Genomic DNA, 23,235 nt, shown 5'->3' on the forward strand with positions numbered 1-23,235 from the left:
ACTTTAGATTGCAGTGGCAGAAGAGAACAGAGAGACTAACAAAGATACTTTAGATTGCAGTGGCAGAAGAGAACAGAGACTAACAAAGATACTTTAGATTGCAGTGGCAGAAGAGAACAGAGAGACTAACAAAGATACTTTAGATTGCAGTGGCAGAAGAGAACAGAGAGACTAACAAAGATACTTTAAATTGCAGTGGCAGTAGAGAAAAAAGAGACTAACAAAGATACTTTAGATTGCAGTGACAGAGGAGAAAAAAGAGATTAACGAAGAGAATGAGCTTGTGACAGATTTCTTCTTCACAGATCAGGATTTAAAGGTAACATCAGGGTAACAGGAGACAAACAAAAGAATTTAGACTTTGCCACAAACTCAAATATTCTAATCCCTATATCTTTGTGTTCTGAGTCCGAATTTAATGAATTTGAGCCGCGTCTCAAATCTCCTAAAAACCGGTTTCAATTGAGTGCCGGCTTAAATATTAAAACATTGAATACGATTTTAAGTGAAACCAACCATATTTGAGCCGCAGCTTAAATTTAAGCCGCGGCTCAAATTCTTTAAATTTGGCCTCTGCATGGTATAGTAAACCTTTCCAAACTTAGATTATTTGTTCTAACAAAATTCATAGTTTTAAATATCTAAGTTCTACGAAAATAGGTTGCAAAAACAAAGGGATTAAAAAATCTGAGTTTGTGGCCAAGACTCAATTTCTTTTTTACCATTACAAAAATCCCATTTATATACAGGGTGTCCCAATAAAAATTGGAATTATGAGACAAACTCGAAATCGTTTTTGTTAAGAATTAGTGTTGTATTACCTAATGGCAATGATTATAATAAAGTTCCGTCTGACAGAGTCTATGCACAAATCAATAAAAGGCTGTACTGTGTTTCACTCTTGTATGCCGTGTCCATTAGCGCCTGATCCAATCAGAGTTAAGTCATGTGTTTGTTGTCTATTCTGAACCAATAGAAATAGTGTGGCGGTAACGTCTATCTTTCTATCTGTCTCATTATCCAATTAGAGATAAATCCTTATTGCAGCGCTATACACTAAATGGAAATATTTACTTCTACTGAAACTATAGTGGTTTGTGAACAGGAATTTCTTATTTTGTTAAGCACAACAGATTCTAAACTCTAGCAGACGAAAAATCTACGGATTATAGTTTCTCATCATACAGAATTAAAAAATCATTTGCAAGGACGATGTTACAACCGTCACACAATTCCTTGGTTTAATTGGTAGAATTAAACGAAAGAACGTAGCCGCCAATGATCCTGCTTTGTATTAGTTATATCTGTATAAAAAGTCTATATTATAAATAGAAATGTCTGTTTTTCCTTATGTCCTCGTGAAAGCTAATTTGATTAAAACTCAATTTCTGTGAGTGTTCTTTCCGATAAGTAATCTTAATAAAATTTAACAGAAAATAAAATTTAGAAAGACTTTTTATAGATTCTTAATTTAATATTAATCTCTTTCTGTAATTGAATAGAATTGATAACTTCTAAATAAATTCTACTCTTCTCATCCTTATATCTTTGCGACCCAATGTCGCAGACCATATTTAAAAATGTAAATTCTGTTAGATCAAATAATCTAAGTTTGACATTTCAAAGGCTTATATCATTAGGTTGCAAAGATATGGGATTAGAAAATTTGATTTTGTGGCAAAGATTCAAGTCCTTCAGTCCTCTATATGAAAGAAAAATATATTATTAAAATACTAATATTAGGTCCCTGAAAGCATCAAGAGAAGTTTGAGTATTGCATACGATGGAAAGGTAGATATGGAAAAATATGAAAAAATAACATGTTTTTTATAAATATTTATGTTTTTTGTAAATGTTTACATCTTGCGGAAAGAGTATACGGAAAACTTATTCCTGTAAAGAAAAGATAGAATATCCGAAATGTTTCAAAATTCCGAAATCTATAAATATACTTTGCTGTGTGTTTGTCAGTTTGTTTGTATCCAATAAACGTTTAAACGGCTGAACCGTTCGGGCCCAATTTTTTGTGTGAAACCTCACATGACCCAAGGGAAGGTTTATAAAAGATCAAAATTTAAAAATTCGCCTCAAACTAAATTCGATTTCCATTAAATTTGAAAATCCACTGCATTTTTTTATAAAATTTGCCAAATTTTTGTTTGTTTTTATTTCACCCTGTATACAAAGAGAAAATGCTCATAATTGAAACAGAATATGGGCGCGAAGCGCCCTGAAAACCTAATCAATCAATATTTTTAAAAGATCTTGTTCAAATTTTTAACATTTTACAATTCGCACTTATTGGCATTGTCATATTCATTAAAGAGTGATCTATTAAAATTATTTAAGCTCTCCCGCAAAAATCAATGAGAAATTTACCAATTAATACTTTAAAACTTTAGCTAAAAGCCAGGGATTGAGTTTGTGAGGAAAAATCAAGGCGTGGCAACACTTCAAAGTCCAACCAGTTTTTAAAACAGATGCCACTTTATAGCAATCTGAATCTTTATATAGGTTTTTTGAACAATAAACTGGTCTTTAATTGTTAGCCTGCTGTCAACATTTAACATGAACAATACTACAGTGATAACCAGAAAACTCTCGAATAGAAAGACGACTTTAAGACTTAATTTTTGACTTAAAAGGGACAGACCGGCTATGCAAGGCTGTTGAACTGAGTATGCAACGTTGTGGAAAAATTCTTTAGAATTCATTTAAGACATATAAAACTTTTTAAAGATCTGTATTTTCTTTTTTAATTATTAATTTTAAATAGTCCAATAAACATTAGACATAGCAGTTGTGTATCGCAAACAGGCCAATTTCAAGCTATTGCTAAAACTATAGTAGCTATGTAACCTCATTTAGATCAAATATACTAAATTGATATTTAAATGGCACCTTCCTATTTTATAGTTTTCTGGTTATCACGGTATAACGTTTATTCATAGATTTCATTTAAATTCAAATATCATCTTTCCGATCACAATAACTCGATGAAATGAAACTTAAAAACTTATAAAATTGAGAAAATCTGTCAGTAAATAATTGAATAAAAGATTTTAAATTTAGAGTAAACGAAACAAGAACTTTATGATGGTGAAAAATGAACTGGAGGAAAGAGAAAGAAAACATAAACGTGAAACAGAAAAGGTTTTTTTTCTTTTGACTTTAAATAAATGAATTTAAGTTGTAACAAAGTTAAAAAGTCTGATAAAACTAAATTTGTGAACCTGTTGTTTTCTTTAATATCATAATTTTAAACTTTTTAGTTATTCTTGTAAAAAAATATACAAACATTTTAGCATTGTATGTTAATCTTTTAAACAGAGTAGTTTGGAATACTTCTATGTATAAATTTGGCCTGTCTGTTTGTCTGTGTGTATCCAATAAACGTCAAAACGGCTGAACCGATCGGGCCCAAATTTTTTGTGGGACATCACGTGACCACAGGGAAGGTTTATTTTTAAAAAAATGTGTTTTAAAGGTTTTTGATTTTTGTAAAAAAATTTAATTCTTGAAAATCCGCGAATTTTTTTTTTTAAATCCGCAAAATTTTTTGCTTCTTTGTTTTAAAATGTAAATAAAAAGAACATATTCACAATTTAAATAGAAGATGATCAACAAATTGGATTCTAAGAACGTCAGATTGGTTCTTTTTCCTGACTGGAAGGGCCTTCACTTAATTTATCACCCATTTATTTATTAAAACATTGGTTAAAATTGGTTACAAAAGAATCTCAAACGTATTATTAAATATTTTTCTTCACCGATTAATTTACAAAATGGCCGACAACAAATTCTTGATTAGCGGATTTCTCTCATGGGATAGAATTTTTAGTCATTAGTTAATACAATTTACGAACTATATTCCTGCACTCTCATTGGAGAAAATAATGTACGGATATCCAAAAAAGAGAAAAAGAGTGGATTAGGGACTAAAAGTAAAAGTTTCCATTCCACAGTGGATATTCGGATTAAGTTGTCGGGATTAAAGGTTATCCATTCTAAAGTTCCAAGCTCTGAATTCAATTCCCGGAGTATCCATAGGCGCAATCTGGTGTAAAGAATAGTTAGAATCTGGTGTAAAGAATAGTTAGAATCTGGTGTAAAGAATAGTTAGAATCGGACCGTTTACTCAAGGTTTGTGTTTGTACAGTGTATTTAACTGACTGGAAAGTGGAAAAAAGTGCTTCTTGATCGAAAAAGATTTATGTTGTATAGATACAACAGGTGATGTATGTTGATGGTCAGAGGAATATGGCTGTAGTTCTAGGAGAACGGGATGTAAAATCAGATGTCAAGGCTAAACAAAGGTATTGAAGACGTTTATCTTGCTCGGAAAGAGTAACAAAATAATTTTATTAATTTTACATTTGTTTTATAAAATTGTTCGTAAAGGTGTGCGTGAATGAATCACAATGTTACTTTTTAAACCTTTGTATGCGCATAAACAATTGAGTTATCCCTGTTTTTCATTCTGAAAATGTGTTATTTTTGATGGGGGTTTCTTCAGAAAGTGGTTTACTTTAGCAGAGAAATGAAAGGAAATGAAAGGCCCGCATATAACGCTTTAAATTAAGAATAACTTGAAATTAAGGAGAGATCGACGAGTAATATCAGTTGCCGCTGAGGGTGAGACAACAGACGCAGATCTGTACCAAGAACAGGTAGATAAACCTCAAGCTAAAGTTAAATAAAAGAAAACTTCATCATAATACATAAATAAAAACTTGGAAGTTTTATTGTTTTGTTTTTTCTAAAGACGATACAAAACAAATTAACAAAAAAGATCTTCTCATCCATAATTTTTACAACCATATAGCGTCTATAACGTTCTCAGTATGGTGAAACCCGGCAAAAAAATGGAAGGCATTATACTAAAATTAGATTATGTGCTGTCTGGAGACATACAAAGTACGTCAAAGAGGCATACATGCTAATTTGGAAAAATCTTTGCTCTGTAATCTCAAAAATGTTCTTTATAAGTCTTCGTTGTCTCCAATTAATTGTTGTAAGATTAAATATTTTGAGAAATTATCCAGATATTACAGAAAAAAATGTAAGATAGAAATTATAAAAGATTTATTTCTAATGATATTAATATCAGGGAGAGATAGAGTTGAAGAATGGAGGAGATGTTAAAAAGGTATATTTTACATTTTTATTTTTATTCATCTTAAAGGAATTGATGTTCTAAAACTGGTTTTCTTGAAGAAAAAAAATCGCTTTAAAGTGTTCCATTTTCTAGAATTTGATATTATCTTAACCCTATCTCTGCTGGGGTACTTGAAAACCAGGATATGCTGGGGGGGCAATTTGAACCCCCCCCCCTCTAAATCCCATGTTTGATATCCAAATATGACAAATGATACATCATTGGAAAGCTCTTGTGCTCTACTTTTAGAATCTGCAAAAAAATTTGCAAATTTGCAAAAATTGAATTTTTTATCGCAAAATCCAGTTATATAGTAAAAATGTTTGCAAAAAAAATTGTACATACTTGAAAAGCCCTTGACCAAGCCATTTCAAATATGCAAAAAATTTTGCAAAATTTTAAGTAACCTGATTTTTAATCAAGAAAAACTAAAAATGTGCAAAATTCCTTTGACAGGTTGTTTGCAAAAAATTTGCAATTTTTTTCGCAAAACTTGTGCAATTCGTTTTCTTATGTCAAAGGCTTTCCAAAAAACTTAATTTTATCAAAATCTGACAAGTGGAAGTGGGTCAAAACAAAGATTTAGTTTGTTACAGGAAAAAGCAGTCATTCAGGCAGTGTGCCTGAGGACTCAGGCAGTTAGTATTAAAGCCCGGTTTTAGGCCTAAAGGGAGGGCTTTGGGTATGTAGGAAAACTCATAAAATTGCAACAGCCTCAGACCAATACTTTTTGAGTTATGTAAAAAGAAAACTACAGGGGGGGTCAAATTGACCCCCCCCCCCCAGCAGGAATAGGGTTAATTTCAAACATGTAAACAAAATGCAAGTATCTGCAGGTCGAGTTATCTCTATTGCTAACAATTTGCACAACAAACTCAGCTAGTGGGATTGGTTGAATAGGCCTATGATAGGCCGGATACTGTAAAAAGCCTGGCCGCGCCATCAAAGCTGAAACTGAGCCAGCTTAGGATAGGTTAGGGCTGGTACTTGCCGGATGTCAATAAAGGCAGATACAAGGGGTCGGTCCTGTTAGAATTTATATTGAGTCTAGTCCGTCATTTTTGTGAACAATTTTTCTTTAATTTTTTATTGTTTCCTTTTCCAGGCTTTGTTTTATTTGTCCCGAGCAGTCCTTTTGAATGATTACGATGAAACTGCTCTTGTTGCCCGGAGCACGTGAGTTTTCTTTAAACATTATTCTCCACTGGAAGATTAAGTTTTACTGCAACAAGTTTGACTTCAGAAATCCTCAAAAACGTATTTAAAAATCCGCAAATTGAGTGTTTCTATGTAATATTATAGAGCATTTTGATTTATATAAAAAAATCATTATTTCACACTGCTATTCACTCCGAATAACCAGAGCGAAATGCAGTTTGTTTATTCTTTTTGAATTCAATCATGTGCTGCTCTATAAATCAACAATCATTAAACTTACGCAGTTGTCTTTTTTATTCTTTTTCGTTTAATCATCATTATCATTATCATCATTATCATCATTATCATCATTATCATCATTATCATCATTATCATCATTATCATCATTATCATCATTATCATCATTATCATCATTATCATCATTATCATCATTATCATCATTATCATCATTATCATCATTATCATCATTATCATCATTAGCATCATTAGCATCATTAGCATCATTATCATCATTATCATCGTTATCATCATTATCATCATAAAAATTATCATTACCATTGTCATCATTAACCGCATACTGAAATCCTTGCATGTCTAGATGCATCCTGAAGTATATTTATATCTAGATGCATGCTGAAGTTTATTCATATATAGATGCATGCTGCAGTATATTTATGTCTAGATGCATGCTGCAGTATATTTATGTCTAGATGCATGCTGAAGTCTTTGCATTATATAGAAACATGCTGAAGTATATTCATGTCTAGATACATGCTGAAGTACATTCATATCTGTATGCATGCTTGGGTATATTCATATATGATGCATGATGAAGTATATTCATATCTAGATGCATGCTGAAGTCTATTCGTGTCTAGATGCATGCTGAAGTGTATTCATGTCTATATCCATGCTGGAGTCTATTCATGTCTAGATGCATGCTGAAGTGTATTCATGTCTATATCCAATATCCATGCTGAAGTCTATTCATGTCTAGATGCATGCTGAAGTGTATTGTCTATATCCATGCTGGAGTCTATTCATGTCTTGATGCAAACTTAAGTTTAGTCATGTCTAAACGCATACTGAAGTTTATTATTGTCTAGATGCTGGTATTCATGTCTATGTGCATACTGAATTTTAGTCATGTCTAGATGCAAACTTAAGTCTAGTCATGTCTAAACGCATTCTGAAGTTTATTCATGTGTAGATGCATATTGAAGTTCAGTCATGTATAGATGCATGCTGAAGCTCGGAAGATATGAGGAGGCAATACGAGATGCTAAGAATGCAGTAAAAAGAACTAAACATTCAATACTAGCAATGGAGGCATTAGGTAAACTCAAGGAACTACACAAGGAACTAGGCTGGGCAACGTACTGCTAATGAACGGCAAGTTTTGAAAATTAACAGAAGAGTAGTCGGTTAATGGACGGCAAAACCGTTCATTTTGAGATCGTTTTTGAACGAAATATAAGCCGTTCCTGAAAAAATTAACGGTTTAAAAATAAGCACAATTGAATGTGTTGAAAACTGATAGCTACTTTCGTTAATATTTCAACTTAAACTTGCATGTAAATAGAAAATAAATTTTATGAACTTTGATATCTTTTGTGTTTTTATGTTGTGAACGTTTTCTTCAAATTTTACCAGCTGATCTTACATGAAATAACCGTTAACAGCTGGCTAATGAACGGCTTTTAAAAAGTCTGTACGTGCACAGTCCTACTAGGAAGTAGGAACCCCCGATTCAAATATAAACAACACCAAATAGTTGCCTACACTAAATGAACCTCTCCCTTCTCGAATTAAACGATTGTTACAGTTAAACCCTAAATAGGCCAAAAATCGAAAGAATTCATCAAATGTCGTATTATTCACTTTCTGATAATGGAATGTTGCAGATATTTAGTTTTTTAATTAAATGATTATACAGAGCTCTTTAAAACTGTTCCCAAAGATTCATGGCTATTTGTTTACTTTCGCAAATACTGAGATTTACGTAAAATAGTATAAACACATTAAAAGATTGTCAAGACGACATTTGATTAATGCTTTCGATGAATATGGCAAATTTAGGGTTTAACTTTATAAAAATACAGAAACTCTGTTTCTATAACATAAACTTGTTTAAATAGCTACTTTCGTTAATATTTCAACTTAAACTTGCATGTAAATAGAAAATAAATTTTATGAACTTTGATATCTTTTGTGTTTTTATGTTGTGAACGTTTTCTTCAAATTTTACCAGCTGATTTTATTTGAAATAACCGTTAACACCTGGCTAATGAACGGCTTTTAAAAAGTCTGTACGTGCACAGTCCTACTAGGAAGTAGGAACCCCCGATTCAAATATAAACAACACCCAATAGTTGCTTACACTAAATGAACCTCTCCCTTCTCGAATTAAACGATTGTTACAGTTAAACCCTAAATAAGCCATATATCGAAAGAATTTATCAAATGTCGTATTATTCACTTTCTGATAATGGAATGTTGCAGATATTTAGTTTTTTAATTAAATGATTATACAGAGCTCTTTAAAACTGTTCCCAAAGATTCATGGCTATTTGTTTACTTTCGCAAATACTGAGATTTACGTAAAATAGTATAAACACATTAAAAGATTGTCAAGACGACATTTGATTAATGCTTTCGATGTATATGGCAAATTTAGGGTTTAACTTTATAAAAATACAGAAACTCTGTTTCTATAACATAAACTTGTTTAGCTAAATTCAAATGTGTCTAATTAAATTGTTCCAATTAAGAAAACAATTTTATTTTTGCGAAAAGAAAAATGCTAAATTTTCTAAAATGTTTAAAGTGTAACACAGTTTACAAGAATGAAAAAATATTTCAAAATTTTTTTTAATGGCCAATTGAGAGCCATTTTTTGGAAATAATAAATAAAATATCATAATGAAAGACATTAGCATTGATATATTTTTAATTAATATTAATCCTCTGTTTTTAACTCAGTATTTCAAGACGGATCTTTTAATATATTTTTTCGGTCTTCCGCGAATTTTTTAATCTTTTTTTTTCTTAAAATAGCTCTCAACTCACAATTAAAAAAAATTCTTAGAATATTTAGGCACATTTATCCCGCACACATCCTAAGCTCTCAGTAAGAACAAACGACCACCCAAGTACATAAAATATACTATTTCAAATGTACTGCAGGAAAGTCGATGTACACAGCAGGAAGGTTTGAGAACGCAATTGTACAATTTCAAAGAATTCAAAGGTAAAAACAAGGTGATATATTTTATGTACAGGGTGTCCCAATAAACATGGGAATTCAATGATGAATTCGATATCGTATTTTTAAATAATTCTTTGATTTAGTATAATGATACCTACTGAGAAAGCTGTATTCTGTAAGAGTTTCGTCTGCTATGTTCACATTTTGTTTGTTTTTGTTTTGACTGCATACGGTTGTACTTAGTAAAACAAGAAAATTGCAGTATACAAACAGAGTAAACTTGTCCGTCTTCACTGTTTATCTTGCGGAGACATTATAGACACATCTTAACAGTCGTTTACCCTTTTCATAAAATAAACTCTAGCAGACATGGCTTTTGAAATTAGGTATTACAATGCTAATTCATAACAAAGACGATATCGAATTCGTCACTGAATTCCCATGTTTTTTTGGGACACCCTGTATGTTTCCAATAAAGGGTTGCCAAAAGCAATCATCGAGAGAAGCTATTTTTCTAATCCAATATTTGCACTGATGTAGCAGACATTTTATATTTTTAACAGCGAATGCTTTTTCAAATAGTCAAATTGAAATACTCTAATCTACAACGTTTCATAAAATAGGGGGAAATAGACTTAAGTATAAGAAACTTTAAAAAGACTCGAGCTTTAGAATAAGTTGCAACCTAAACTATGTTTTGATTCTCGGGTTTAAGGCTTCATCTTAGACCCGGTGTGGCCTTATTTGTAGGTAAACGTTAAATAATGGTAGTAGACTCTACGCAGCAAATTTCCCGCTGCATTTGCGCACAATTCTGTGAATGTAAACAGTAAATTAAGTGAAAGTATTTCTCATATTTGAGAATCAATCAAGTTTTGCTGAGCGACAGACAATAAAAATCAATTGTTTTAACATTAGGGATCGATATTACAGCTTAGTTTATGTTAGTTTTTTTAAGATTCTGATACTTGCAACTTATGAGAGTTTAATTTATAGTTAATTACTTCTGTACTCATATTATATATCAGCATATAGTGTATATTTGAAGTTTATAAATATAATTTCTTATTTTGAAATTTCAGACAAAATACCAGATTTCTGTTGTGGGCATTGCTGTAAACAGCTAAAAATATGCGCGGATGCCGCGGAAAATTTGCTGCGTAGAATCTACTACCATTATTTAACGTTTACCCAGAAATAACGCCACACCGGGTCTAAGATGAAGCCTCAAATCAAAACATCGTTTAGGTTCCAACGATATAAGTTATCAATCAGTCCTCTTTGATTTAGAATCCGAAAGTCGAAGATGATCACAGATTGGATAGAGAGATGCGAGGAAACGATAAAGGAAAAAATAAAGAAATATTTATTAATTTCTGATCTATTTTTCATAATTATTATTATCAGCTTTTAAAAAAAAATTTTTTTTGTTTTTTTACATATTCTTTATTTGCATGCAGGCATTTTTATCCGCTGTGCAGTTTGAGCCTCAGATTGTTGAAATGTTGTGGTAAAAAAAACTTAATTAATTTGTTTAGGCCTTACATGTTACAGACCCCTTTCTGGAAGCTTTCAAGGTTGATGAAAAATTTTGAGGAAATTTATCAAACCCAATATTTCCCGTTGTAGGGTGATTAAGTGAAAAAGTAACTTTTTAACACTTCCATAAAAATTTCCAATTTCATACCTAATGTTGCCAATTGTAGGGTGATAAACTTACTTTATCACCCTACAATAGAATGATTAAGTATCTTTATCTACCTGCTATTAAATAAGTTGAGTAAAATATAGAATAAAACTATATTGGAATGGGTAGCATGCGTGCGAAAAAGCTTTTGCTGTGATTTTTACATTTTCTAGGTTTTCGATCCAAACAAAAGTATTTTGACTTAAATCACACCTTACAACGTTCGGTGTAAAAATACTTCTTAAACTAACTATAAGAAATAAAAATCCCGACAAAAACTTTTTCGCACTTAATAATACCCATTATACAACGACATAAAATGATATAAAAACTTTTGGAAATCAAATTTTTAATAAATATTATCTACCCCCTAGATGTTACAAAGCACTGTGTGTAATTATACGGGATGATTATTCCATATTGAAATTTATACGGAATCGACTTTTTTCAGCATGTCACCCAAAGCCCTAATTGTAGCTTGTTCTCGATTCGGTTAAGAAAGGTTTCATAGTTAATTTACAATAGTTGTAATGTATAAGCATTCTTAACAGCTTCAAGAAAAGGTTTTGTCAAATGGGCCTTTACTGTTCCAAATTGATCTGAATAAAGGAAACTCTAGAAGAAAAAAAGTTCTTAATTATATTTATAAAACGAAGATATACCTCATGGATCGGACCTTTCATAGACAATGACATTTTATCGATAGAGGAAAAAGAGGAAATTGCATGGAGACATTTATTTCTATATTTATATTTAATTATGGTGTTTTTTTCTATTTTTCAGAAGATTACACTTTGCTGTCCATAAAAAATTTTATTTTCACAAACCTGAATAGTCTGCATTTATAAAAATAAATTTTCTATCCGATCTATGAAAATGTTAACGAAGTTTTTTGTGTATACAAATGTTCCAGTCAATGAAACTTCCATCCATAACATTTTTTTTAAAAGTTTTCTTTCTTTTTGTTCATTTTAGGCAGGAAACTAATCAAGGCCAGGTGGACAATGCAGAAGGAAAGTTTATTTAATTATCTATAAATTGTTGATTTCTTTATCATTTTACACATAAAGGTACTGTAAGCCTTAATTCAAGTAACCCTCCATGCAAAGAGGGCAACTGTGCCCTTTAAACCTTTATATGTTAATAAGTACAGAGAGCTAAAGGTGAAAATCTATCAAAAACCGGTAAAATTCCTAGTGTACACTGCATGCAATGTGAACTCAACGCAGCTTTACCTTGAAAATTATTGAATAGTGTTCGTTAAAAGTGGTTTTAAAATATTTATACTCCAGCACATCCAGAACTTTTGATAACATTTTTTTCCTGTTTCGAGGGTTTTTGAAAATGAAGACGACATTTTCATATTTTCCAGGAAGTTCGAAAATCAAGTGCCAGTCGTGAAAACAAGTTGTAAGCGAAATATTATCTTTAAAAAAATCAAAATATTCATGAAATATCAACTTTTTACGAATGCGTCGAAAAATTATCGATGATAATACATAGGTTGTCATATCTGAATGATTTTTTTGGAATTAAATTTACTTTTACGATCTGAATGTGTATGGAAGCTACGTTCTTCGGTATGAGTCGTTTTTAACAAATTTCTCCTTATAGACACAACAGATAGAAGCAAGATTAGAAGCAAAAATCAAATCAGACTTTTAGTGTTTTAGGATTAGTTGCAATCACTATCGATAATTTTTCGCGGTAAGCCTACACCCCCTTTCATTTTTCGCGAACACTCCCTTTAATATAAAATAAATTTCACATATTCTGTAAATTTTCTACCCTATGGATTTTGTTGTGATGAATTAGTATTGCTAATGCAGAGAGAAGCTGACTCAAATATGTTTTATTTTTATATTTCTATTTTACTTGAAATAAACTGGTTTTATGTTGATATTAAAGAGGAAAGCCTGCCAACAGAAAAAAGTGACAAAAAACTGAAGAACAACCGGTAAACTTTTTAAAAACCGAAAATACATTTTATTTGTAAAAAAGGGAAAACACTTTTCAGTTGAATTTCAAATTTTTGTTTTCCCTAAATCTTTGAAGTTTGTTGTTGAAAAAACAACTACTTCACAGGAAACTATAAAGGGTTCCCAGAACCAACTTAGTCTACAAAACACCCCGAGTGTAGCACCACTGTAGCGAGTTATGTTTTGAATGGAAAATTTGTCGAAGGAACCTGCAGGAACTCGTAGTTAAGTCAAATTTTTTATTTTCCGAAAAAGTTGCGAAAAATTAAATTTCCGAAATGTTCCGGAAATTTGATCGTCTTTTGAAGTGTAAATGCGCGATTTTTCTCAAAAAACTTCAATAGCACATAGATTCAGCCGGCTTATAGAAGTCTCATCAATTTTTAAGATAGTGTCGACTTTGAAGTGTCGCAACGCCTTGGGTTTTGATTTTTCCGCTTTAACTCACTTATGCTTTTCTGTAGCCCTTTCCATGTACATTTTAGCACTTTAAAGCACTTGGTGTTAGCTTTGGCTTTAAAGAAGTAATTGGCAAAATTCTCATCTCATCAAGACCTTTAAATCACAGTGAAAGTGTGTCAATATTTTACTTAATTGTCCCAAGGATTTTTTTACAAAGATTATTAGATTGTCCTCAGAGTGATACAAACAAGAAAAGTAACAAAAAATGCTCAAATTATTACTAGAAATAGTGTCTGGAATCCTAGATTATTTTATTTAGATATAACAGTTGAAGAAACTCTGATAATTTTTAGTCACGAAGTCTGGCTTATTAATTATATTTTAAAGGCACTGTAAGCGTAATTCCATGTCACCCTCCATACAAAAATGCCAATGCCTGACATACAACTATATCCTCATAACACTAATTTGATAAAAATGTGGAAGATACTTTCGTTTTTTTAACGCAAGGCAAGTTACTTTAACAGATAATCCGCAAATGAAAAAAAAACAGATTAAAGAAACCAAAAACTTTCAATCTAATTCAAACTTGATAAGAAAAAGCTTTCAAGTGTACTGTTGTAAATCGGGCAATGACATCTTTGCATTGAGGGTCACTTGAATTTACGCTTACACAGTCCCTTTAAGGAAAACTAAACAAGAAACCCGAGCTGAAGTTATCCTGATGGGCAAACTCAAGGCAGATATGGATTTTCTAGGTAGACATTAAAGGGAATGTTAAGGTAAAATGAAAGGGGGTATAGGCTGAAGTCTAAACATTCTAGGAGTTGATCGCGACCAATATTAGTTCTATCTGATTTCCCCGTATCGAGATGTAGTACTGTGTCAACGTTTTACAAAAACTCTTATTTACGTAATCTAGTCGATCAAGCCTCGTGACCAGATACTAGACGGACATTGGTGGAAATTCTGGTCTCGTGATACAGACGTAACAATTATATTATTAATTGTATCTATTAAAAATGAATGAATATTATATTCAAATTATAACAGAAACGTACCTAAACGTTTTAGGTACCTCTGCGTTATCCTAAGTTTCATATATTTATTTCGTATTTGCTGAATATGATCTGTTTAAAACTTTGATTCGTAACCATATCTCATAAATAAGAGTTTTGGTATAACTTTGACTTTAACACAATCAGATACAAATAATATTGGTTACAATAAACTCTTTAAAAGATTAGGTTTCAGCCAATACCCCCTTGCAACCTTAACAGTCCCATTAACTTTGGAGAAAAAAAATGCTTTTCACATCATTCGCACCTTCTCTTAGTAAAAAATATTATTTTTTCAACTTTAAAGCTGAGAAACTTTGTTTTAAAGGCATTTATTTTTATCAAAAATGTGAGATCAAGACCAAACCATTTGTATCTCCGGATTCAAAAGACAACAACTTTTTGAACCAGCGCAAAGTTTGTAATTTTTAATTTAATATTTAAATTAGAATATGTTTTTCAAAAATAAAGTTATTTTTATTTCATGGATTGGATTTTAAAAACATTAATAAGATGCAAAAACAAATATTTAGGCTCCCTTTCTGATCATCCTGGACTTATAACTCAACATATAGCAGATCCTGATCTTAGAACGAAAAATCTGGTAGATATAAAAGAAAATGCACAGTGTGAACCAACGGAATAGAAAGACGACATTATAGTATTATCTTAATTGAATTTAACTTTGTTAAAGAGCAAATATAGTTTTACTATTGTAACTTATTAAATCACTAATTAAGTTAGATTATTCTGTTAACACTGCTCACGTTCATGTGGCTATTAAATGTACTCTAAATATCGTTCCCTATTTCAAAGTTTTCAGGTTATCACTGTTTTTTGGTTTAACTGTAATTTCCTGGGTTTTTTTCAGAGTGGAGGCATTGTTGATCAGGAAATCAAAGGAGCAGCAAAAGAGGGTTTAGAGTTTTTAAAGGCTAGTAAAAACATTATTTTGACAAAAATAAATGTTATGTTAAAAAGAGAGACGAAATTTCAAGTAAGCTTTTATTTAAAAAAAGACCTCATGTCCGCGTCACATCTGCGCTCTTTTTAACCTCTATATGAGTAACAATATGGAAGAAATTTTGATAATATCCCATGATTGTTTATTTAGCTTAAATTTGAATTTTTATGAGAAACTGAAAAAAATCAATTCCTCCATCATTTAAATCAGACCAAGGTTGAATCAATACCGTTCTGAATCAAACACTTTATTTTTGAAATAACGTCCCAAAATCTCTTTAAAATCATTTCTTTAGGTTCGAAAAACATTTTGGGAAACCTCTGCTCCGCCTGCTAGAAGAGGAAAACTTCCGCCTTCTGAGCTGGCAAAACATCCGGCAGTTCGGTTTAAAGATCTAATAAAACCCTGCGCTCCGCCCACCCATTTAGAGGAAATTGCGTATTTATTAAAAAATTCAAACATCGATTCTCAATAAGAAAAGAGTAAACTTTCAAGAGAAAAACTAATTTCTCGGCTAAAATTAAAACTTTTATTACTTATATTTCTAATTATAAATCAAGTTGGATCAGTTAGTGTCAAAAGATTTCATCATCAGAAAGAAAAAGAAAATTTAATACCAGATTTAATGAGAATACAATTTATTGTAAAATTTTTCTTTTATACAGTTAAAGAATTATTTTCTATGAAATAAAATTTTAAGTTAAATTCTTGTATCGTTATTAATTTTGGTATTCATCTTGTTTATTTCTTAATTCCAAGTTATTTTCTAATAAATGTTTACATTGTATTGAATTGCTAGACAGGTTTTGAAAATTTGCCAATAACTAGAGTCAAGAACTTTTGTAACCAACAAACTTTGGACTTACACATGTCGGACCTACTAAGGTTAGAATTACAAACTTTGGACTTACAAAAATCGGACTTACAAATGGCAGACTTACAAATGTCAGACCTACAAACTTTGGACTTACAAATTCTTCGTACTTACACATGTCGGACCTACTAAGGTTGGACTTAAAAACGCCAGACTTACAGATGTCGGACCTACTAAGGTTGGACTTAAAAACGCCAGACTTACACATGTCAGACCTACTAAGGTCACACTTACAAACTTCGTACTTACACATGTCGGACCTACTAAGGTTGGACTTAAAAACGCCAGACTTACACATGTCAGACCTACTAAGGTCAGACTTACAAACTTCGTACTTACACATGTCGGACCTACTAAGGTAGGACTTAAAAACGCCAGACTTACTCATGTCAAACCTACTAAGGTCAGACTTACAAACTTCGGACTTATACATGTCGGACATATACTAAGGTAGGACTTAAAAACTTCGCACTTACAAACCTCGGACTTACAAACCTAAGACTTACAAATGATGAACTTAAAAACGATGAACTTAAAAATGTCAGACTTACAAACGTCGGACCTACAAACTTTGGACTTACATATATGTCGGAATTATTAACGTTGGATTATACAAACGGATATACAAATGTCGGAAGTATTAACGTCAAACGAGTAAAAAATGTACAAACGTTGAATTAGTAAAAAGATAATCGAAACGCAAAGGCTTACCATTTTTCGTTTATTTCAACCAACTTCGGTTGGTTAACGGAACTGCAGTGCCAAGCTCTACAGAGAACCTAATGGAGGACGAGGTTGAGATAAGAAGGTTTGTGAACATGCTCTAATCTACATTTTCGATCTTTTGAAAATTCCAATAGAGCTGGGCTTTGTACAGTATGTTTGGTTCCGTGAAATTATTGTTAGAACTTTACGATAAAATGTAACATTTTCCAGTTAAATTTTGACAAACTGGAACTTTTTCCAAAAACACAGAAAAGTGGGTAAAGTTGTATGTTTTCAAAAATCGCCGCACACAAATGGTTTTTTACACGCAAATTCTGCATTATACTTTTAATTTTTTAGCATGTGCATTTGGAAATATCTTAGCAATCTGAAAAGCAAAAAACATTGTAGTTTGTCTTGCTTAAAGGGACAGTAAGTGTAATTTCAAGCTACCCTTCATGCAAAGATGACAAATGCCCTATTCACCTTAAAAGCTTTGTCTGATCAAAAATGAATAAGATATTCATGTTTTTGTTTCTTTAAACAGTTTATTAAGATGTTAAGTATTTTCCCAAAGGATTTTTCCCAAGTGGCAACTTCCAAAGGGTATTTTCCAAAGTGGCAACTTCCCAACCGTGCAATTTCCCCAGCGGCAACTTCCCAAATCTGTCCTAGCCGCAGCGCTCGGCCCACAGCATGTTTTAGTTGCGGCGCTCGGTCCCCTAGCCCATCCTAACCGCAGCGTTTGGACCCCATTGCAGTCTGCGGCGCCTCAGAAGGCCTAACCTAACCTTTGGGAAGTTGGCGCTTGGGAAATTGTCACTTGGGAAGTCACCCATGGGAAAATGCCTTTGGGAAAGTACCTACACCGTTTATTTTATTCGTGATATCTCAGTAACAGGGACATTTCTTGCTTCTAAGAAATATTCGAGAAATTATCAGATTTTCGATTCAGATTAAGGAATTAATCGGTACTCTCGGAAATTTGTACAGAGGGTCACTTGAGATTAGCTTACAGTCCCTTAAATTATTCATTTTTTCAAAAGTTTACTTTGCGACTAAAACAGAAGGAGTTACAATAAAAATGTCGAATAAAAATTAGTTAATTCACCTTTTAAGTTGGTTTCCTTTGGCATTTGAATATTTTTTAATAATGTTAATTGTTCATGAAAAAATATAGATTTCATGATAAGTACATACAAATTTTCGGATAGGTTTCAAAATATCTGTGATAATTTTCTCTGGGGCTGATCGATTTTATGAAAAATCCAACATTATGATCTGAGCCGGAAACTTTTGTGCAGGACACCTATAATCCCGTACGTTTGATCACGATTTACGCTATTGAAACTTTTAACTTAAGAATTAATAAAAAGCTATATCATTCCAAATTTTAATTGTATAGTTATTCTTCTCCTAATTAAAGCTCTCATCAACCCCTGACTGGGTACGATTAACCTGCGTGATATTTAATAAAGATTAAGTTAATCTGCAGATTAACAAAGATCGAGATCAACAATTAAGAGTTCACAGCTCTGAATATTGAGTCAAATTAAGAACTTGAATGGTTTTCATCCGACTCTGCCAAGAGAAAGAGTTCTAAACGTTTCTTATTTCATCATATTTGGCTCCTAGATTTAGCTCAGCCGGGTAAAAACCAATACACAGGGTTACCCGCAAATAATTAGGCTATAAAGACGACCTAAATCTCTTCAAATAAGATGATTCCAAGATGAAATTAAGTCTTTTGCTTTAGATAAGTGGTTTAATGGCTTATATGCTATTTTAACAAAGAACAAAACAAGTTATACACTTGCAGGACGCAATGGATGTAAGAAAACTGGTATTTTGCATTTCATACGTCGTCTCTGAAGTCTCATCCTTTGTGGGTAACCCTGTACAGAGCAGCGCTCTCCCCCATCAAAGTTATACTCCTCGTACAGTGTGACTCAAAGAAACAGTAGTAAGTTGTGAACGTTGCTCCAAATAAATGTTTGTATTCCCTATGTTCCTTGCAAGTTGCAAACTCCATAGATATTTATTTAATTTATCTATGGCAAACTCCCATCATGTAAACCTTTGAAATGTCAATATTAGGCTATTGCATCTGTCAGTATATTAGTACAGTTCTACGCATAGATAAAGATAGATTGCGCATAAGACGACATTTTTCATCTTGAAAGATATAAATGTACAGAGATGTTTTAAAGTATTTCCTATTATATAGATTAACTAGGTCGGTTGTGAACATTGGCTGTTCTTATGTCATTGAGTACATGTGGTGTACATGAGTTCTGTAAAAAGAAATTTAAGTTAGTTTAGTCCTTCTCATGTCCTTCTTCAGTTCTCGTCAAAATGATATATTGCTTAGTGAAATGATTTGATTTTCTCAAAATAAAATTCACTCCTCAGTGGTTTAATAATTATGAAATCCATTAAAAGACCAAACCACCCCGCTTATCATTGAATTACACTTTGACCCCTAGAAGTATGAGTTCGCGGACTGTACAATTCTTGGTGATTTTGCGTACATAAGCTTATCTATGTTTATTTATTTATCTATGGTTCTACGCAATTCATGTAGTTAACTTAGGTTCAGTTCAAGAACCAGACCTGAAAACTTTAGAATCGTGGATATCGAGATCAATGATTGATCCTCTCTTTCTGCTAATCTCCAGACTATTATAGTCTTTAGATTAATTTCTACAGATAGGGAATGCACTCTTTAACTTTTGAAAAACCGGTTTTTAATATTCCCGCATTTGTGTCGTCATATCAATTGAACTAATGATATCGATTAAACGAAGATAAGTTTTAGATTAATGTTTATTAAGACTATACGTTCAAAATGACTATAGTCCTCAAATGTGTAAAATATGTTTTTTAATAAGTCCAAGTTAACATAATTAAATTTTTTTAATGCTCTAAAAGTCGGTTTGTGAACAGCTGACTTTAGTTCAATCGAATATTAGTCCAATCGATATAGCATTGGATCTGTAATTGTTATCAAACGTAATTTTTACACTATAGGGGTATCCAGAAGAGAAGATTAAGAATAAAATTAAAAAGTGTGTTTATTGGATTCTCAGATTAAGCGATCGGGATTAATTCTAAAGTTTTCAGCTCAGGCCAACTTTTAACCAGCTATAGAGCAAGCTGTACTTTAAAGAGACCCTCCAAGAAGGGACATACGGATTCACAATGGTAATTTTGAAACCTTTATCTGATCAATATTGTGGAAGATATCGTCATTTTTGTAACTTGTAAATTATAATAATTTCTCAATTGTTTCTAAAGCAGAAATGCGAAAGTCACTTTGTTGAGCAAACCACAAATGAAAATGTTCAGTTTTATAAACAAAAACATGAATATCTAATTCATCCTTAATCAGACAAAGTTTTTAAGGGTACATATTGTCAATTGGTTTCTCCAGTCTGTCAATGGAGTTTCTCTTGAAACTACATATTACGTTCATTTAACGAGTTACAGAAGTTCGTAGTAAGATTTTGACTCCACTGGAGACCACCGGAGGGAATTCATTTTCACTGGAGGGGTTTGAACAAATGCTGTTTACAATTTAAAACTTTATGTAGAGTGATTTATATTCCACTGGAGGGATTCAGATATCCTTTCTATGGGTTTATAATTCCACTGGAGGGATTCAGATATCTTTCCAGGGGGTGTATAAATCCACTGGAGGGATTCAGATATCCATCCTATGGGTTCATAATTCCACTGGAGGGATTCAGAAATCTTTCCAGGGGGTTTATAATTCCACTGGAGGGATTTAGATATCTTTCCAGGGGGTTTATAATTCCACTGGAGGGATTCAGATATCTTTCCAGAGGGTTTATAAATCCACTGGAGGAATTCAGATATCTTTCCAGGAAGTTTAAAAAGATATCTGAATCCCTCCAGTGTAAATTACCCTGCTTTAAGTTTTAAATTGTAAAAAGCTTTTCTTTCAAACCCCTCCAGTGAAAATAAAATCCCTCCGGTGGTCTCCAGTGGAGTCAAAATCTTACTTCGAACTTCTTTGAGTCTTATTTAACAGGAACTTTTTAAACATAATAAATGTTTTCAGGAAAAATCGTCTGAGTAGATTGTCTGAGAAGGAAATCAACAAATACAAGGATGTTTTTCAGGTTGGATTTATTATTTACTTAACCCTATTCCTGCTGGGGGGGGTCAATTTGACCCCCCCTGTAGTTTTTTTTACATAACTCAAAAAGTATTGGTCTGAGGCTGTTGAAATTTTCTGACTTTTCCTGCATAACCAAAGCCCTCCCTTTATGCCTAAAACCGGGCTTTAATACTAACTGCCTGAGTCCTCAGGCACACTGCCTGAATGACTGCTTTTTCCTGTAACAAACTAAATCTTTGTTTTGACCCACTTTCACTTGTCAGATTTTGATAAAATTTAGCTTTTTGGAAAACCTTTGACATAAGGAAACGAATTGCACAAGTTTTGCGAAAAAAAAATTGCAAATTTTTTGCAAACAACCTGTCAAAGGAAATTTGCACATTTTTAGTTTTTTTGATTAAAAATCAGGTTATTTAAAATTTTGAAAAATTTTTTGCATATTTAAAATGGCATGGTCAAGGGCTTTTCAAAAATGTATAATTTATCACTTTTTAGACAAATTTTTTTTTGCAAACATTTTCACTATATAACTAGATTTTGCGATAAAAAATTCAATTTTTGCAAATTTGCAAAAATTTTTGAAGATTCTAAAAGTAGAGCACAAGAGCTTTCCAATGATGTATCATTTGTCATATTTGGACATCAAACATGGGATTTAGAGGGGGGGGTAAAATTGACCCCCCCCCCCCAGCATATCCTGGTTTTCAAGTACCCCAGCAGAGATAGGGTTAATATCCTCCATGCTTAGAATTTACAACGGTAACCATAAGGCTTTGTCTGATGAATTCAATATCCATGTTTTTGATTCTTTTAACTGCTCATTTTAGTTTGCGGTTTCTTTGCAAAAGTGACTTGCACATTTCAGAAGAAACTATCAGAATTAAACACTTTTCGAGACAGAAACACGACGGTATCTAGCACATTTTTGATCAGATTAAGGTTTCGAGGATATCGTAAATCACGCATCAAGCCATCTTTGCATGGAGGGTCATAAATTACGCTTAATTGCAGTCCCTTTAATTAACTTTAATACCATGAGCAAATAAGCTGAAATATTTTTGTGTTTTATTCTTTTGATTTTCTTTTTTCTTCTTGCAGGGGAAAACTAAAGGAGAAATTAAATCAATTTAAATCAAAAACTAAAAAACTATGTTCAGTCTACTGAGGGAGAGGAGGCATTTAACATACAAAAAACTCAAGTTGTCTGCCTTTCTTGAGCATTTAAAATTATGTATATGTAAAGTCGTCTGATTAAATGTCAAATAATTCCAGGTCTTTCTGATTATGGCTGTCCAGAGGGAGGGGGGGCATTTAATATATTTAAACTTAAGTTTTGAATAATTAAGTTTTCTATTTAGTTGTTTGACAAAAATAAAACTGGACGAATAAGCTTGGCTGAGCTAGGCGAGGTTTTAGGCAGTGTAGGTCAACTCATTGCTTCAGATGTAAGTTTTAATAGTTTTATTATTTCAAAGTTTTTTAACACTTAACCACCCCCCACGGTCCACCTAGGCCTACCCCCACCACCCTTATTATTAATTGTAATTTCTTTTTAATTTTTCTCTGTACTTTATCTGCAATTTATTTGTAATTTCTTTGTAATTTCTTTGTAACTTCTTTTTAATTTCTTAGTAATTTCTCTGTAATTTCTTTGTAATTTCTCTGTAATTTTTTGTAATTCTTTATAATTTTTATTTAATTTCTGTTTAATTTTTCTATAATTTCTCTGTAATTTCTTTGTAATTTCTCTGTAATTTCTCTGTAATTCTTTATAATTTTTATTTAATTTCTGTTTAATTTTTCTATAATTTCTCTGTAATTTCTTTGTAATTTCTCTGCAATTTCTCTGTAATTTCTCTGTAATTTCTCTGTAATTTCTCTTTAATTTCTCTGTCCCA

General features: G+C 32.1%; 2 protein-coding genes across 2 annotated transcripts in view; both read left to right on the top strand.

Annotated features, from left to right (window-relative positions):
- Window positions 1-244: 244 nt before the first annotated feature.
- LOC111707384 (tetratricopeptide repeat protein 25) lies at window positions 245-16,452 on the top strand. Its single transcript, XM_023480484.1, has 17 exons — window positions 245-319; window positions 1,744-1,791; window positions 3,073-3,153; window positions 4,225-4,316; window positions 4,601-4,670; window positions 5,111-5,149; window positions 6,264-6,334; window positions 7,555-7,652; window positions 9,503-9,566; window positions 10,815-10,872; window positions 10,985-11,034; window positions 12,187-12,224; window positions 13,120-13,168; window positions 14,280-14,350; window positions 15,184-15,254; window positions 15,522-15,584; window positions 15,910-16,452. Exons 3-17 carry the CDS (start codon window positions 3,094-3,096, stop codon window positions 16,087-16,089), a joined length of 1,074 nt encoding a protein of 357 aa, XP_023336252.1. The 5' UTR covers window positions 245-319; window positions 1,744-1,791; window positions 3,073-3,093; the 3' UTR covers window positions 16,090-16,452.
- A 3-nt stretch (window positions 16,453-16,455) lies between these two features.
- Window positions 16,456-23,235, top strand: part of LOC111707385 (calmodulin) — a gene marked incomplete in the record, with an annotated part of 8,376 nt that continues 1,596 nt past the window's right edge. Inside the window, 3 exon segments of the mRNA XM_023480485.1 lie at window positions 16,456-17,296; window positions 21,278-21,338; window positions 22,696-22,782. Of these exon segments, the coding sequence (XP_023336253.1) occupies window positions 17,271-17,296; window positions 21,278-21,338; window positions 22,696-22,782 (174 nt within the window).

This window comes from Eurytemora carolleeae, unplaced genomic scaffold (assembly GCF_000591075.1).
Source record: "Eurytemora carolleeae unplaced genomic scaffold, Eaff_2.0 scaffold781, whole genome shotgun sequence".
NCBI lineage: Eukaryota > Metazoa > Arthropoda > Copepoda > Calanoida > Temoridae > Eurytemora > Eurytemora carolleeae.

Coding starts and splice junctions, on each gene's coding strand:
- LOC111707384 (XM_023480484.1), top strand. CDS start 3,094: ATGATGGTGAAAAATGAACTGGAGGAAAGAGAAAGAAAACATAAACGT. Junction 5,150..6,263: donor ATGGAGGAGATGTTAAAAAG/GTATATTTTACA, acceptor TTCCTTTTCCAG/GCTTTGTTTTATTTGTCCCG. Junction 15,585..15,909: donor AGGGTTTAGAGTTTTTAAAG/GCTAGTAAAAAC, acceptor TCATTTCTTTAG/GTTCGAAAAACATTTTGGGA.